The sequence below is a fragment of the Zalophus californianus genome, chromosome 8 (assembly GCF_009762305.2).
Source record: "Zalophus californianus isolate mZalCal1 chromosome 8, mZalCal1.pri.v2, whole genome shotgun sequence".
Lineage (NCBI taxonomy): Eukaryota > Metazoa > Chordata > Mammalia > Carnivora > Otariidae > Zalophus > Zalophus californianus.
Genome location: NC_045602.1, coordinates 125,376,299 through 125,389,203, shown reverse-complemented (window position 1 = coordinate 125,389,203; position 12,905 = coordinate 125,376,299). Strand labels below are relative to the sequence as shown.

The 12,905-nt window shown below is 42.9% G+C and overlaps 1 protein-coding gene across 1 annotated transcript; it reads left to right on the top strand.

Moving 5' to 3' along the window:
* Positions 1-7,227: 7,227 nt before the first annotated feature.
* Positions 7,228-8,379, top strand: LOC113938510 (protein WFDC10B-like). Its single transcript, XM_027623892.1, has 2 exons — positions 7,228-7,315; positions 8,246-8,379. The coding sequence occupies exons 1-2, from the start codon at positions 7,228-7,230 to the stop codon at positions 8,377-8,379; spliced, it is 222 nt and encodes a 73-aa protein (XP_027479693.1).
* Positions 8,380-12,905: the final 4,526 nt, after the last annotated feature.

Here is a 12,905-nt window from a genome sequence, read left to right as displayed (position 1 = left end):
TCCCCACTTTGGGGAGGAGCTTGGGGATCAATGGAACAGTGTGAGGAAGGAGTCTGTGAGCCAAGGATCTCAGAGAGATGGACTTTCTCAAGTTTTGTGTCCTTTTCTGGGTATGTGATCCCGGTCTTACTCACAAAGACTTACCAGTCTTTCAGGAGCCCTTTTTGTGTTTCTCTTCAAATTTTAGCCCTTGGTTCTCCAAATTAATCCTGCCCTCATTCTCTTGCATTTAGCTTGGCCTCCCTCAGTCTTACAAATCTGTGTGCCTTCTCCGAGACCACTAAAACAGGAACTTGCCTTCCTAGACACCTGAGGTAGTACACGCTTTCCTCTTCTGAGCCCTCAGTATTCTGAGGATGCTCTCTCCATAGAAGAATGCAGGTATGATGGATAATAGTTCATTTCCCATTTGGCATTTGTTAAGGTCAACATAACCATGGTCGGCGCTCTTGTTAGGTTGAGCTGGGCTGTGGTGGCTGCTGAGATGGGCTCTGTACTTGGTCACTGATGCTACTCACTGGTAATTGTGCAGGTACCTCTGAATGTTTAAAATGTGGAATAAATTGTAAGACTTTCTTTTCTTTTCTCCCAAACATTCTCCAAGGCAGAGATTATGTAGGTTCCAGCTTGAGTTCTACCAACTTAATTTTCCTCTCTGTTTTTAAAAAAGATTTATTTATTTATTTGGTGGGGGAGAAGAAGAAGGAGAGAGAATCTCAAGCAAACTCCTTGCTGACCTCGTCTTATGCGGGGCTCAATCTCATGGGGAGATCACGGCCTGAGCCGAAACCAAGAGTCAGATGCTTAACCAACTGAGCCACCCAGGCACTCTTCCTCTCTGTTTTATTGCCTGAAAAGTTGGCGCAAGGATCTGTGAAGAACTAGGGCAGCAAGAATACACTGGATGATGAGGCTGATAACATTTACAGCAGTTAATTCTTATTGAGCATTTATCATGGTCCATTAAGAGTGCTCTGTGTGTACATGCGTTATCTCAGTTTCTCCTCCCTACTGTCCCAGTGTCATTATATCCATTGCAAAGATAAAATCTGAGGCCCAGACACTTTGTCCAGGACCACTCAGGAAGAACACAGCAGGGATTCACGCCTGGATTTTACTGACAATAAAACTTGGACCCTTGAACATGATACTGTATTTTTTCACAATGTTTATCCTCAGCCCTCAGATCCTCTCATCTCTATAGAAGCTGCTCCCCCCACGCCCCCGTGCCTGCCCCGGAGCCCAGACCCAGCACCTACTCAACAAATGTTCCTTGGGGCTCCCAGGCACCTGCTGTGGTGTTAAGTGAATCAACAGAAGAAGCTGCAGAAGCAGCACAGGCTTCATGCTGTTGGCAGGATGTTGGGTGAGTCCTGGCTGAGGACTGCTGGGTTTGACCAGGCACAACTCAGAGGAGGAGAGAGGGAAGGAGGGCCAAGTATAAGCAGGCTGTGACCAGCTTTGCACTGTGTATTCCAATGACAGATATCCAAGTACCTCCCAACCACGCCCACCCCAGGACCAGGTAGCGTTTTCACATCTATACCCCTTTCATCCCCTAATCTTGTCCTTGTTATGTCTTTCCTCTTTCTAGGTCTTGTTAAGGTCCTTTCACAAAGGGCATGTACTGCATAGAGCACTGGGTGTTATACACAAACAATGAATCATGGAACACTACATCAAAAACTAACGATGTATTGTATGGTGACTAACATAACATAAAAAAAAAAAAAAACCCTAAAAAATAATAATTTTCCCATGTAGAGTTTTGGCATGTCTTTGTTATATTTATTCCTAGAGGCTTGGCCTTTTAAAGTAAAATTGTAAGGAGTGGGTAACTTTTTAGTTATTTCTTTCTGTTTGTTGCTATTGTAGAGAAATGACTTTTATGTATTGAACTGTTACTAGCTACCTTGCTAAATTCTCCCACCATTCATTTTAATTTCTTGTAGTGTTCCTTGTAGTGTTCTGGGTAGTCGGTCATCATCTGCAAATTATGACAATTGTATTTTTTCTCTTCAAACTTTATGCCATTTTAAATGCCTCCTTGTGTAGGCCAGGACCTCCATACATTACTGTATAGAAGTAAGGATGTGCATATTCTTGTCTGATACCTGATTTAAAATGAAAGCTTCTCAAATGTCCCCTTTTAGGATAGTGTCTGTTTTAGGTTTCTCATAAACATCTTTTATCAAGTTTAGAAAGTTCTCTTTAATTGACAACAAGAAAATTTTCCTTAATTTATGTGAAATTATATTAACTGCTTTTTTCTGTTGATGTGTTGAATTACATTTCAGATTTCCTTTTTTTTAAGTTTTATTTATTTATGAGGGAGAGGGAGAGTGGGGGAGAGAGAATGCACAAGTGGGAGGGGCAGAGGGGGAGAGACAGAGAGAGAGAGAGAGAAAATCCCAAGCAGACTCTGTGCTGAGCTCAGAGCCCGATGAGGGGCTTGATCCCATGACCCTGAGACTACCACCCAAACCAAAACCAAGACTCCATTGCTCAAATGACTGCACCACCCAGACACTCCCATTTCAGATTTTCTAACATTAAACCATTCTTGCATTTCTCCCATAATCTAATGTGATTATTGGATATTATCATTTTCATATCATTTGGTTCAGTTTGCTATTTTTAAGGAATTTTACATCTATGTTCATAAGAGAGCTGGGCCTGTAACCTTCCTTTCTCACACTGTCCTTGACTGGTTTTATAGTTAAGTTTGCACTGACTTCATAGAAAGTGCTGAATAGCAGTCCCTATTTATCAAATCTGTGGAAAGTTTTGTGTAAGTTATTTGAATCCTTAATTTCTTTTTTTTCCTTCTTGCACAAATATGCTCACTTGCACCTTGTTGTTTTCACTTAACAATATATCCTGAAAATTGCCCTAAGGCAGTTCGTAATAATTTCCCCCTTTTTTAGAACTGCATTCTACACCACTATGTGCACACAAACTTAGTCATTCAGCCAATCTCCTTAAGAGGGGCATTTATGTATTTTCCAAGATTTTGCTATTACAAATATGCTTCAGTGAACAGCCATGTGCATATTTTCTGTATTGTTGGAGGTATAACATCCGGGTGAATTTCTGCAGGTGTAATTGTTGCTTAAAAGGGTAGATTGATACATAGTTTTCTTGGATATCACTAAATTTTACTCCATAAAATTTATACTATTTTGTACTGCCACCAACCATGTGAGCGTGGGTGTTTCCCACAACAGAATGTATGGTTGTGTTTTTTAATTTTTGCCAAACTAAGTGAGAAATGTTATCTCTGCAGTTGCTGATGTTCGTTCACGTTGTAGTATATTCCAGTACTTCATTGCTTTTTATATCTCAATAATAATCCATTGCATGTATATACCACAATTTGCTTATGCATTTGTCTGTTGATAGACATTTGGGTTGTTTCCACCCTTTGGTGATTGCAAAGAGTGCAGTGTGAACGTTTGTGTACAAGTATTTTTTTAGTACCTATTTTCAATCCTTTGGCTATATATCTAGCAGTGGAAATGATGGGTCATATGTTTAACTTTTGAGGAAATTTCAACTGCTCCCATAGTTGTTGAACTATTCAACATTTTTTTTTATCACTAACGCATAAGAGTTCCAATTTCTCCACTTCCTTGCCAACTCTTACTGTTTTCATTTTTTTGGATTATAGCCCTCCATGTGATTGTGAAGTAGTATCTAATTGTGGTTTTGATTTGCATTTCCCTAATGATGTTGAGAATCTTTTCATATGCTTGCTGTATCTTCATTGGAGAAGTGTCTCTTCAAGTCCTTTGAAATTTTATAACTGGGCTGTTTATCTTTCTTGAATTGTAAGAGTTCTTTTTATATTTTGGCTATGAGACCTTTATCAAACATATAATTTTCAAGTATTTTTCCCACTTTATGTGTTGTTTTTTTCACTTTTTGATATAGTCTTTTGATGCACAAGTGTTCTTAGCTTTGATGAAGTCCAATTTATCTATTTTGTTGATGTTATTGCCATGCTTTTGATGTTATTTCTAATGATCCTTTGCCTAATCCAAGGTTGTGATGATTTACTTCTACACTTTCATCTTGGAATTTTATAGCTCTTATATTTAAATCATTGATCAACCTTGAATTAATTTTTGTATATGATGTGAGATAGGGATCCAATTTTATTATTTTCCGTGTGAATATCAAGAGTCCCCATACCATTTGTTGATGTGACTATTCTTAGTTTTGATACCCTGTTAAAAATCATTGGCCATAGATGTGTGGGTTTATTTCTGGACTCTGAATTATATTTATCAATCTATATGTCTGTCCTTATGCCAGTACCACACTATTTTGATTATTGTAGCTTTGTAGTAAGTTTTGAAATTGAGAAATGTGAGTCCTCCGATTTGTAGTACTTTATTAATATTGTTTTGTGTGTATGGCATGCCCCTCAAAATTCCATATGAATTTGAGGTTTGGCTTCTTCAAGTCTGCAAAAAAAAAAAATTGAAATTTTATTTGGGATTACATTGTGTTGTCATTTTAATGTCCTAGATTTTCCAATCCACAAATATGGAATGTTTTTAATTTATTTAGGTCTTCCTTAATGTCTTCCGGCAATGTTTTGTATTTTTTGGTGCACAAGTTTTTCACCTTCATGGTTAAACTTATTCCTAGGTATTTTATCCTTTTATATCTTATTAGAAGTTGAATTGTTTTCTTAATTTTGTTTCTGGATTGCTAATTGCTGTTGTACAGAAACACAGTTGATTTTTGTGTCTTATTTTTGTACTTTGCAACTTTGCTGAATTTGTTTATTAGTTCTACTAATTTTTTTGTGTGGATTCTTCCCCAATTTCTCTATGTAGGATCATGTCATTTGCAAATAGACAGAGTTTTATTTCTTCCTTTCCAATTTAGATGGCTTTTTTTCTTGCTTAATTGCTTTGGCTAAAACTTCCAGTACAATATTGACTAGCAGTAATTAAAGCTGAATTTTCATCTTATTCCTGATCTGGGGAAGAAAGCTTTCACTCTTTCACCATTGACTATGATGAGAGTTGTGTATTTTTCATAGATACCTTTAATCATGGTATCTATGAGGAAGTTCTTTCTATTCCTAGTTTTATGAATGTGGTGCATTTAAAATGCCTTTTCTGTTTCAGTTGAGATGATCATGTGATTTTTATCCCTTCATTCTATTAGTGAGTTTTATTACATATCACTGAACTATAAGTACAAGTATTGCAGATTTTTTTATTATTATGTTATGTTAATCACCATAAATTACATCATTAGTTTTTGATGTAGTGTTCCATGATTCATTATTTGCATATAACACCCAGTGCTCCATGCAGAACATGCCCTCTTTAATACCCATCACCAGGCTAACCCATCCTCCCACCCCCCTCCCCTCTAGAACCCTCAGTTTGTTTCTCAGAGTCCATCATATTGCAGATTTTAAAAAGAAACTATACCTGTGTTCTGAAGGAGACTGTATTAGGAGTTTAGAACATCAGAATAGGGTTCAACTCTTCACTACCATCTTCTTCCCAGGTTCAATGACTCTTGGGAGTCCAGCATCCCCAGGTTTCCCCCTTTTTTCTTCTTAGGGGAAAGTCAACTTTGCTTCTGAGAGCCTACAATATTTCTCCACAATATTTATGTTCAATGACCACCTCTTCCTGGAGAACCTGCCCCGAGCTCTTGGCTGATGGATCTCCTCTTCTGTCTGAGCTCTAAGATACTTACAGTGTGCCCCTATTCTTCCCATGTCCTTCTCTAGTCTCTCTCTAGATAGCATATTATATTATATTAATTAATTATAATTAATATATATTAATAAATCTGGAAAATACATGTTAGTATATATATTTTCCAGCTTTATTAAGATATACTTGATATATTTCAGAATTTTTTCAAGCTGGGAAAGTACATGTGTGTAATATATATAATTATATATAAATTATGTAATATATTGTTTTCTACTATTATCTTATTAAGATATAACTGACATAAGGTGTACAATGTGTTGCTTTGATATGCTTACATATTATAAAATGATCTAACACCTCCGTCACAACACATAATTATTTCTTTTTTTCTTTTTTTAAAGATTTTATTTATTTATTTGAGAGAGAGAGAATGAGAGATAGAGAGCACGAGAGGGAAGAGGGTCAGAGGGAGAAGCAGACTCCCTGCTGAGCAGGGAGCCCAATGCGGGACTCGATCCCGGGACTCCAGGATCATGACCTGAGCCGAAGGCAGTCCCTTAACCAACTGAGCCACTCAGGCGCCCCATAATTGTCATTTCTTATTTGTGGTGAGAACACGTAAGATTTACTCTCTTAGCAACTTTTTTTTTTTTTTTTAAGATTTACTTATTTGAGAAGAAAGAGTGAGCAAGAGAGAGAGAGAAGGAGCAGTGGGGGCAGAGGGAGAGGGAGAAGCAGATTCCCCAGTGAGTGGGGAGCCCAACATGGGGCTTGATCCCGGGACTCCAGGATCATGATCTGACCCAAAGGCAGACTCTTAACCAACTGAGCCACCCAGGTGCCCTCTCTTAGCAACTTTCAAGTAGGTTGAGTATAAGTGTTGTTACCGATAAATATTACGTTGTATGTTAGATAGCTGGAATTTGTTCATCTTACAATTGGAAGTTTATACCCTTTGCCAACATTTCCCCATTCCCAAATCTCCAGCCAATGGTAACCATCATTCTACTCCCTGTTTCTAACAGTTCAGCATTTTTAATTTCCATAAGGAGGTGATATCATACAATATTTGTCCTTTTCTGTCTGACATTTTACTTATCACAATGCCTCAAGTTTTATCCAAGTTGTCAAAAATGGCAGGATTTCCTTCCTTCTTAGGGCTGAAAAACATATATATATATAACACTATATCATCTTCATCTATATTCATCCATTGATGGGCTGAGTTTGTTTATATATCTTCTTGCAGAAATAATGTTTTCTTCTTTTCTGTAAATTATTTTGTAATTAGAATATAGAAATATATCTTTCAGGGGAAAATTCTGTTTGCAAAGGAGGGGGTTAGTCATGTGAGAGCAGGAATCCTCTGCAGAAGCCCAAGTCCCATAGAGAACAGGTTGTAGTAAGGGCAGGCAAAGGGAAGGAAACAGGGCCCCTTGTTTGGCCAGTGGAAGCAGGGAGGAGCCCAGGATAACCACTCAGCTCTCCAGGGAAGTCTGTGCCAGACTGAGCACTCTCCACTCTGCCCAGAGTCATGCCAAGCCAGGCTCTGCTGCTCATCCTGCTCCTCTGTGTGCTGCTGCAGGCCCAGGGAGGGTACCGGAAACCGAAGACGATGCAGAGTAGGTGATGGACTAGGGGAGAGGGAGGGGAAGGGGGCCAGGAAGGACTGTGTCCTTTCTGAGGAGGACCTGGGAATTGGAACCTTTCAGCACATCCTGCTCAGACCACAGCACTATGAAGACTCTGGGTCCTCCCAAACCATGGCCCTCTGACCCCTTTACCCAGCCCTGGGAATAGTGATGGGGGTAGTGGGGGAACCTACATCTTTTGATTCTCCATTCCAAATACCCAGACACAAACGGTACATAGAGTAGTGAAAGGTACAACACGGGCTGAGACTCACATGGGGAAACCAAACAACTATTCTTAGATTTCTGCACACATGTGACACGTTACATCCAGAAATGTTGGTGGGAGTAGTTGTAGAATGAAAGGACTATGGGAAAGCAAATTTTGGGGTGTACAGGGTCAAGTCAAAGTTATCATCAGAGGGACCAGGATGGTGGCAGTGGAAGGAAAATGGTGCAAGTGGTATTTTCTGGGAAGAAGCAAGGGCCCTGGAGAAAGTGACCGTGAGAGGAGAGAGGGGCCAGAGTGGGAAGTCCTCTTCCTCTCTGGGCCCTGCAAATTCTGGAGAGTGGGGAGGATCTGCAGGATGTCTCAGACTCTGCTGAGTTCTCAGAGTGTAGATTCTATGGTGGGGGGGACTTCATCAAGGCCATGACTAACGTGGAAGACAGGGTCCTGGCTGCAGAGTATGCAGAGCGCCCAGGAAGGCCAGGTATTGAGATCTGTTGGGGGAAAATGAGGGGATATAAGATTTAGGATACTACCAATCACCAGGATTGGGTGAAGGGCAGAGAGTGAGTTCCCTGACAAGTCCAAGAGCGTCATGAGTGGGACCTGGGTTCTGGGGTCTTTGAGGGAGGATTTGAAAGGAGAGCTCTCAAGGGATCTGATTGCACTGACCCTGTTCCTGCTCCTTTTAGATCTAAAAGCCTGTGAGAAGAAGCCCGACGTGGATCTTTGCAGCAGTCATTGTTCGTATTTTCTAGATTGTCCACGAGAAAATACCATATGCTGTTCAACCTACTGTGGGAATGTTTGCATGAGCCTCCAGTGAGTGTGTGAGGGGGCTGTGCCGTGCCTCCTGTTCCCCCAACCCTTTTTTCAGACCAAATCAGGAGGATCTCAGATCCCGGGCACCAGGATGCCAACAGGAATGCACCCTCCCCCGTCTGAACTGTTTGTTCCTGTCAAATAAACCGGAACAAATGTCCACAGACCTGCTCATTTTAGTCCCAGTACTTGTGATCCTTGAGGACCCAGGGCAGACTCCAAAGTGGCCCCCTTTCTTGGTCCAGGTCTCTGATCTCTCTCCCCTTGTCATTCTTCTCTATTCTCTCTCCCGTTGGGCCCCGCACCCCTGCCAGGTCCCCAGGGCCCAGCCTTATTGTTGATCTGCTCACCGAACCAGCACTCCCAGGGAGAAACTGCTCATGTGTGGTATCTCCAATGCTAACCAGAACATTCCTCAGCCTGGGGTCAGAAGGGCCAAGTTAAACATGAGGCAGGTGGAGGCTAGACCCTGGCCACAGAGTAGGAGGTCCCCAGGGAGGCTTCTTCTTAAACTTGACCCACCCCCACCCCATTCTCCCCATTCTCCTTGTGAGGTTCAGATAACTGTCCTTTTACAATGAAGAAAACCAATCCGAGGGAAGTTAAGGCACATGCTCAAGGCAAAAGAGAGTGAGAGGTCATGATGTGGCTAGAGGAGGATGTTTGTCTGGACCTCCTGTTTGCTCACAGCTCCTCCATTATGGGGAGACCATGTGCATGGAAGTGAGTGTCCACACTAACATCTCCCACCCCATCCGCCATCAATATGGCCACTCTTGGGATGGGGCCTGGAACGAGGTACCAGGACCTGAGACTCCAGGGCCTTCCATCAACTGAATAGTCCCCACCTTTCCCCAAGCCCCCTCCACAGGGTCTCATTCTCTCCCTTTTCTAAATCCACGGAGAAACCACATGGTGGACAATAGGTGATTAAAGGTGATGCTACTAAGGATTAATTGGCTACTAAGGGTGGCTATGGGTGTTGCCCATGGTCTCAGGGAGAATCGGTGGACCTTAATCACTGAGGAACAGACTCCGGTCCACTCTGTGCAAGCACAGCTGCTCTGAGGTGGTCCTGGGGCTAAATCCAGGGACTAGGTCCCATGTGCCCAGTGGGGACATGGAGTCAAGTGGGAAGAATTCAAGGCAGGCAGGTGGGCCTTGCTGGAGGCAGGTGTGCAGTGTCACACTCCAGTCCAGTGTTTCCTGCTGGGCATCAGTGAAGGATTGTCCAGAGGAGGAAACCCGCCTCTCTCAGGCCAGAGCCTCTGGCCCACCTCAGAAGCACTCCAGGGCTCCTGGTATCGGAGGAGCTTCTCCACCTCTCCTCGGACCTGCCCTTGACCAGGAGACCTTAGGAAAGAGATCATGTTCAACCAGCCCTTGGACCAGGAGACCTTAGGAAAGAGATTATGGTCAACCAGTAGCACAGACATCATCAGACACAGGTGGGCGGTGAGAGCATGCTCTGCAGGAACTCTGACTTGGTGCTTCCTCACATAGCCTGACTCTGCAAGCATCTTCCCAGTGCTTGGCCATGCTCCAAACACCCTGGGAGAGACTATTAAGAGATGCAAGGTTACCTGCCAGGGCCCACATAAGGAGTGACCTCCCATGTCTACAACCAGTGCTCCCTACCATGTGGGTACACCATGCTGCCGGCTGACCTATTCTTTGCCACTGGCATGAGCACCTCGGACCATGAATTCTACTGGAAGCAGCTGGTCTTCTCCATCGTGATAACTGGTGCCCTGGCCTGTGTTCCACAGAGCTCCCTAGACACTCACTCTACCCTGCCCCAGTGGACTCAGAGGCTACACCTAGAATGCTTTGACTGGAGGAGTGCTTGCCTGGCCAGCACTCCATGTTCTGTCCTATGGAACAGCTGTGTGCCCCTCTGGTAGGTCGAGTGGAGGAGTGGGGACCCCTGCAAGGCCTTGACTCTCATGGAGGCAGAGGAGGGAGCAAACGTTAATTCTGCCATGACTTGGGTGTCCAAAAAGCCAAGTCCCAGCCTGCAGAGATTCGTTGATCAAGCTGGTCTGTCTGTGACAAACACACGGCCTCACGGTTGTCGGGTTTCTGCAGTAATTGTTTTCCCCTCATGCTCCAACCATGCTCCTAGCAAATTCTCTCTTCCCAACCCCTCTTCTTGATCATCAGAAGTAGCTTTCTCACATGTAGAGACTCAGCACACAACTTCACTCTCTTATTCAGGACTACGTCATCTCCTCGGCCCTGTGACATAATAGAGCTTGAAGAGACTTTGATCACTGAATATCCCACAGGACATCATGCTGCTCTTTCAGGTCATTTACATTATGCTAACTGGCCATGGGGCAATAGTAGGTATCCTAAGTGCTTAATTATGTGCATGCCAGAGTGTAGGAGATACACCTGATGATATCCCGGACTTTCCATATTGGTGAATTTCCAGAGATCTAGTGGCCTGGGGCTGATGGGGACAGTCTTTTGAGACAGGAGACAAGTTTCTACACCTTATATTGCTTACTATTTAGAAAGACACAATGCGTGGTGGGCCTCTTTGGCTTTTGCGGATAATATCGGCCACTTTTGGGCATTCTCCCTTCATCTATTTCCTTGGGGAATGTAAAGCTGCTAGTTTTGAGTGAGACTCAGATTACAAAAAGATTCTGCAGTAAGCCCAGGATGTGTTGAAAGTTGCCTGCCAGCTGGGTCTTAGCAGCTAGCATATGCATTTTACTAAATGTGTCTGTGGCAGATTAGGATGCTGATAGAACCGTTGCATGTCCAAGTAGGAGAATCGCAGAACACACACTTGGATTATTGAGGTCAGGGCTTGTCCTCTTCTGTTGACGGGTGCTTTCCATTTGAGAAGAAGCTCTCTACTTGCTAGTGGACCCTGGTAAAAGACTGCATGCCTGACCATGGGACATCGAGTCACTCTACAACTGGAATTTTCCATCAGAAATTAGGAGCTATCTGACCTATGAAGTCTTAAAATGGGATGTGCATAGAGGCAGTCCATCATCAAATGGAAATGGTATAAATGCGAATGGGCCCAATCAGACCATTTCTTCTGAAATAAGTAACCTATGCAATGAAGTGTTTGGGCCCTAAGGACCCACTGATATCTCCTCTTGCTTCGTTCTTGCCCATTGCCACTAAGTCTCCAAAAGGACCTTCCCTTTCCACACCACCATGCATTCCCTAAGAAGTGGTGTCTTCCCATGTCTGCCTGTTTGCATCCCTCCTACTTTCCAATCCCTTCCTTACACTTTTTCAGGAACCAGAGATCTCACCTACCAGGTGTCAGCCTTGCCCTGGGTATTCCTCCATTCATTTTCAGACTTTCATTTTGTGAGGGTGATTTTACCTGTGTTCTATGCTAAGCCCTCTGCTCCTATCTCATTTCCATGCAGTCTCTGCAGTCTCTGTGTGTATGTGTCTGCTGTTGACCTTAAAAATAAAACCGTCAGCTATTTTACCAGCAAAAATGGGTTCATTTGGGAATAGCTGAGAATTGCAATTCAGGGCAAACAAGCTTTGGCAGAACCATAGGCAAGTCCAGAGATCAAAGGAGAGGAATGGTCCTTTATAGAGGAAAATGGGAATTAACTGGGAGTTCCAAGTAGAATGGGCTTTTTATTGGCTGGGTTGTGATAGTCTCTTATTGGCTGGGCTATTGCCAGGGGAGGAGCAAAACCTTTCTTTCTCTTGCTGTAACCACAAAGTACTAAGTAGCTAAGTAAGGTGTGATCCACTTGCAAGGAACATTTCCTGTTGGGTCTGCAATTGAGGACGAGTAGTATGGTGTGAGAGTTCCCCCTGGTGGCCTCCCAACTCCATTTCAGTGAGGTTTTCCTTCATGAATTTTCACCCTGAATCTCTAGGGACTCCAACAGTACTAATCCGAATCTGCTGGATTTGAGTGTTTTATTTCTTTGCTCACAGATTGCTTGAAATTTGTAGCATTCACTATTTCCTCACTAGACGGCGGCTATGAGTTATGGATTGATTTATTTGCTTTCCTTGTTGATCTGTATGTTTTTTTTTGTTTGTTTGTTTGTATTAGTTTCAGAGGTAGAATTTAGTGATTCATCAGTTGCATATAACACCCAGTCTAATTACATCAAGTGCCATCCTTAATGACCATCACCCAGTTACCCTTTCCTCCTCCCACTTCCCCTCCAGCAACCCTGAATTTGTTTCCTAGAGTTCAATGTCTTATGGTTTGCCTCCCTCTCAATTTTCTTTTTTTTTTTTTTTTAAAGATTTTATTTATTTGAGAGAGAAAGCAAGAGAGAGAAGGGGAGAGAGAGAGAACGAGCAGGGGGGAAGGGGCAGAAGGAGAGGGAGAGGCAGGCTCCCCACTGAGCAGGGAGCCTGATGCAGGACTCAATCCCAGGATCCTGGGATCATGACCTGAGCCAGAGGCAGATGCTTAACCAACTGAGCCACCCAGGTGCCCTCAATTTTCATCTTATTTTATTTTTCCTTCCCTTCCCCTCTGTTCATCTGTCTTGTTTCTTAAAATCCACATATGAG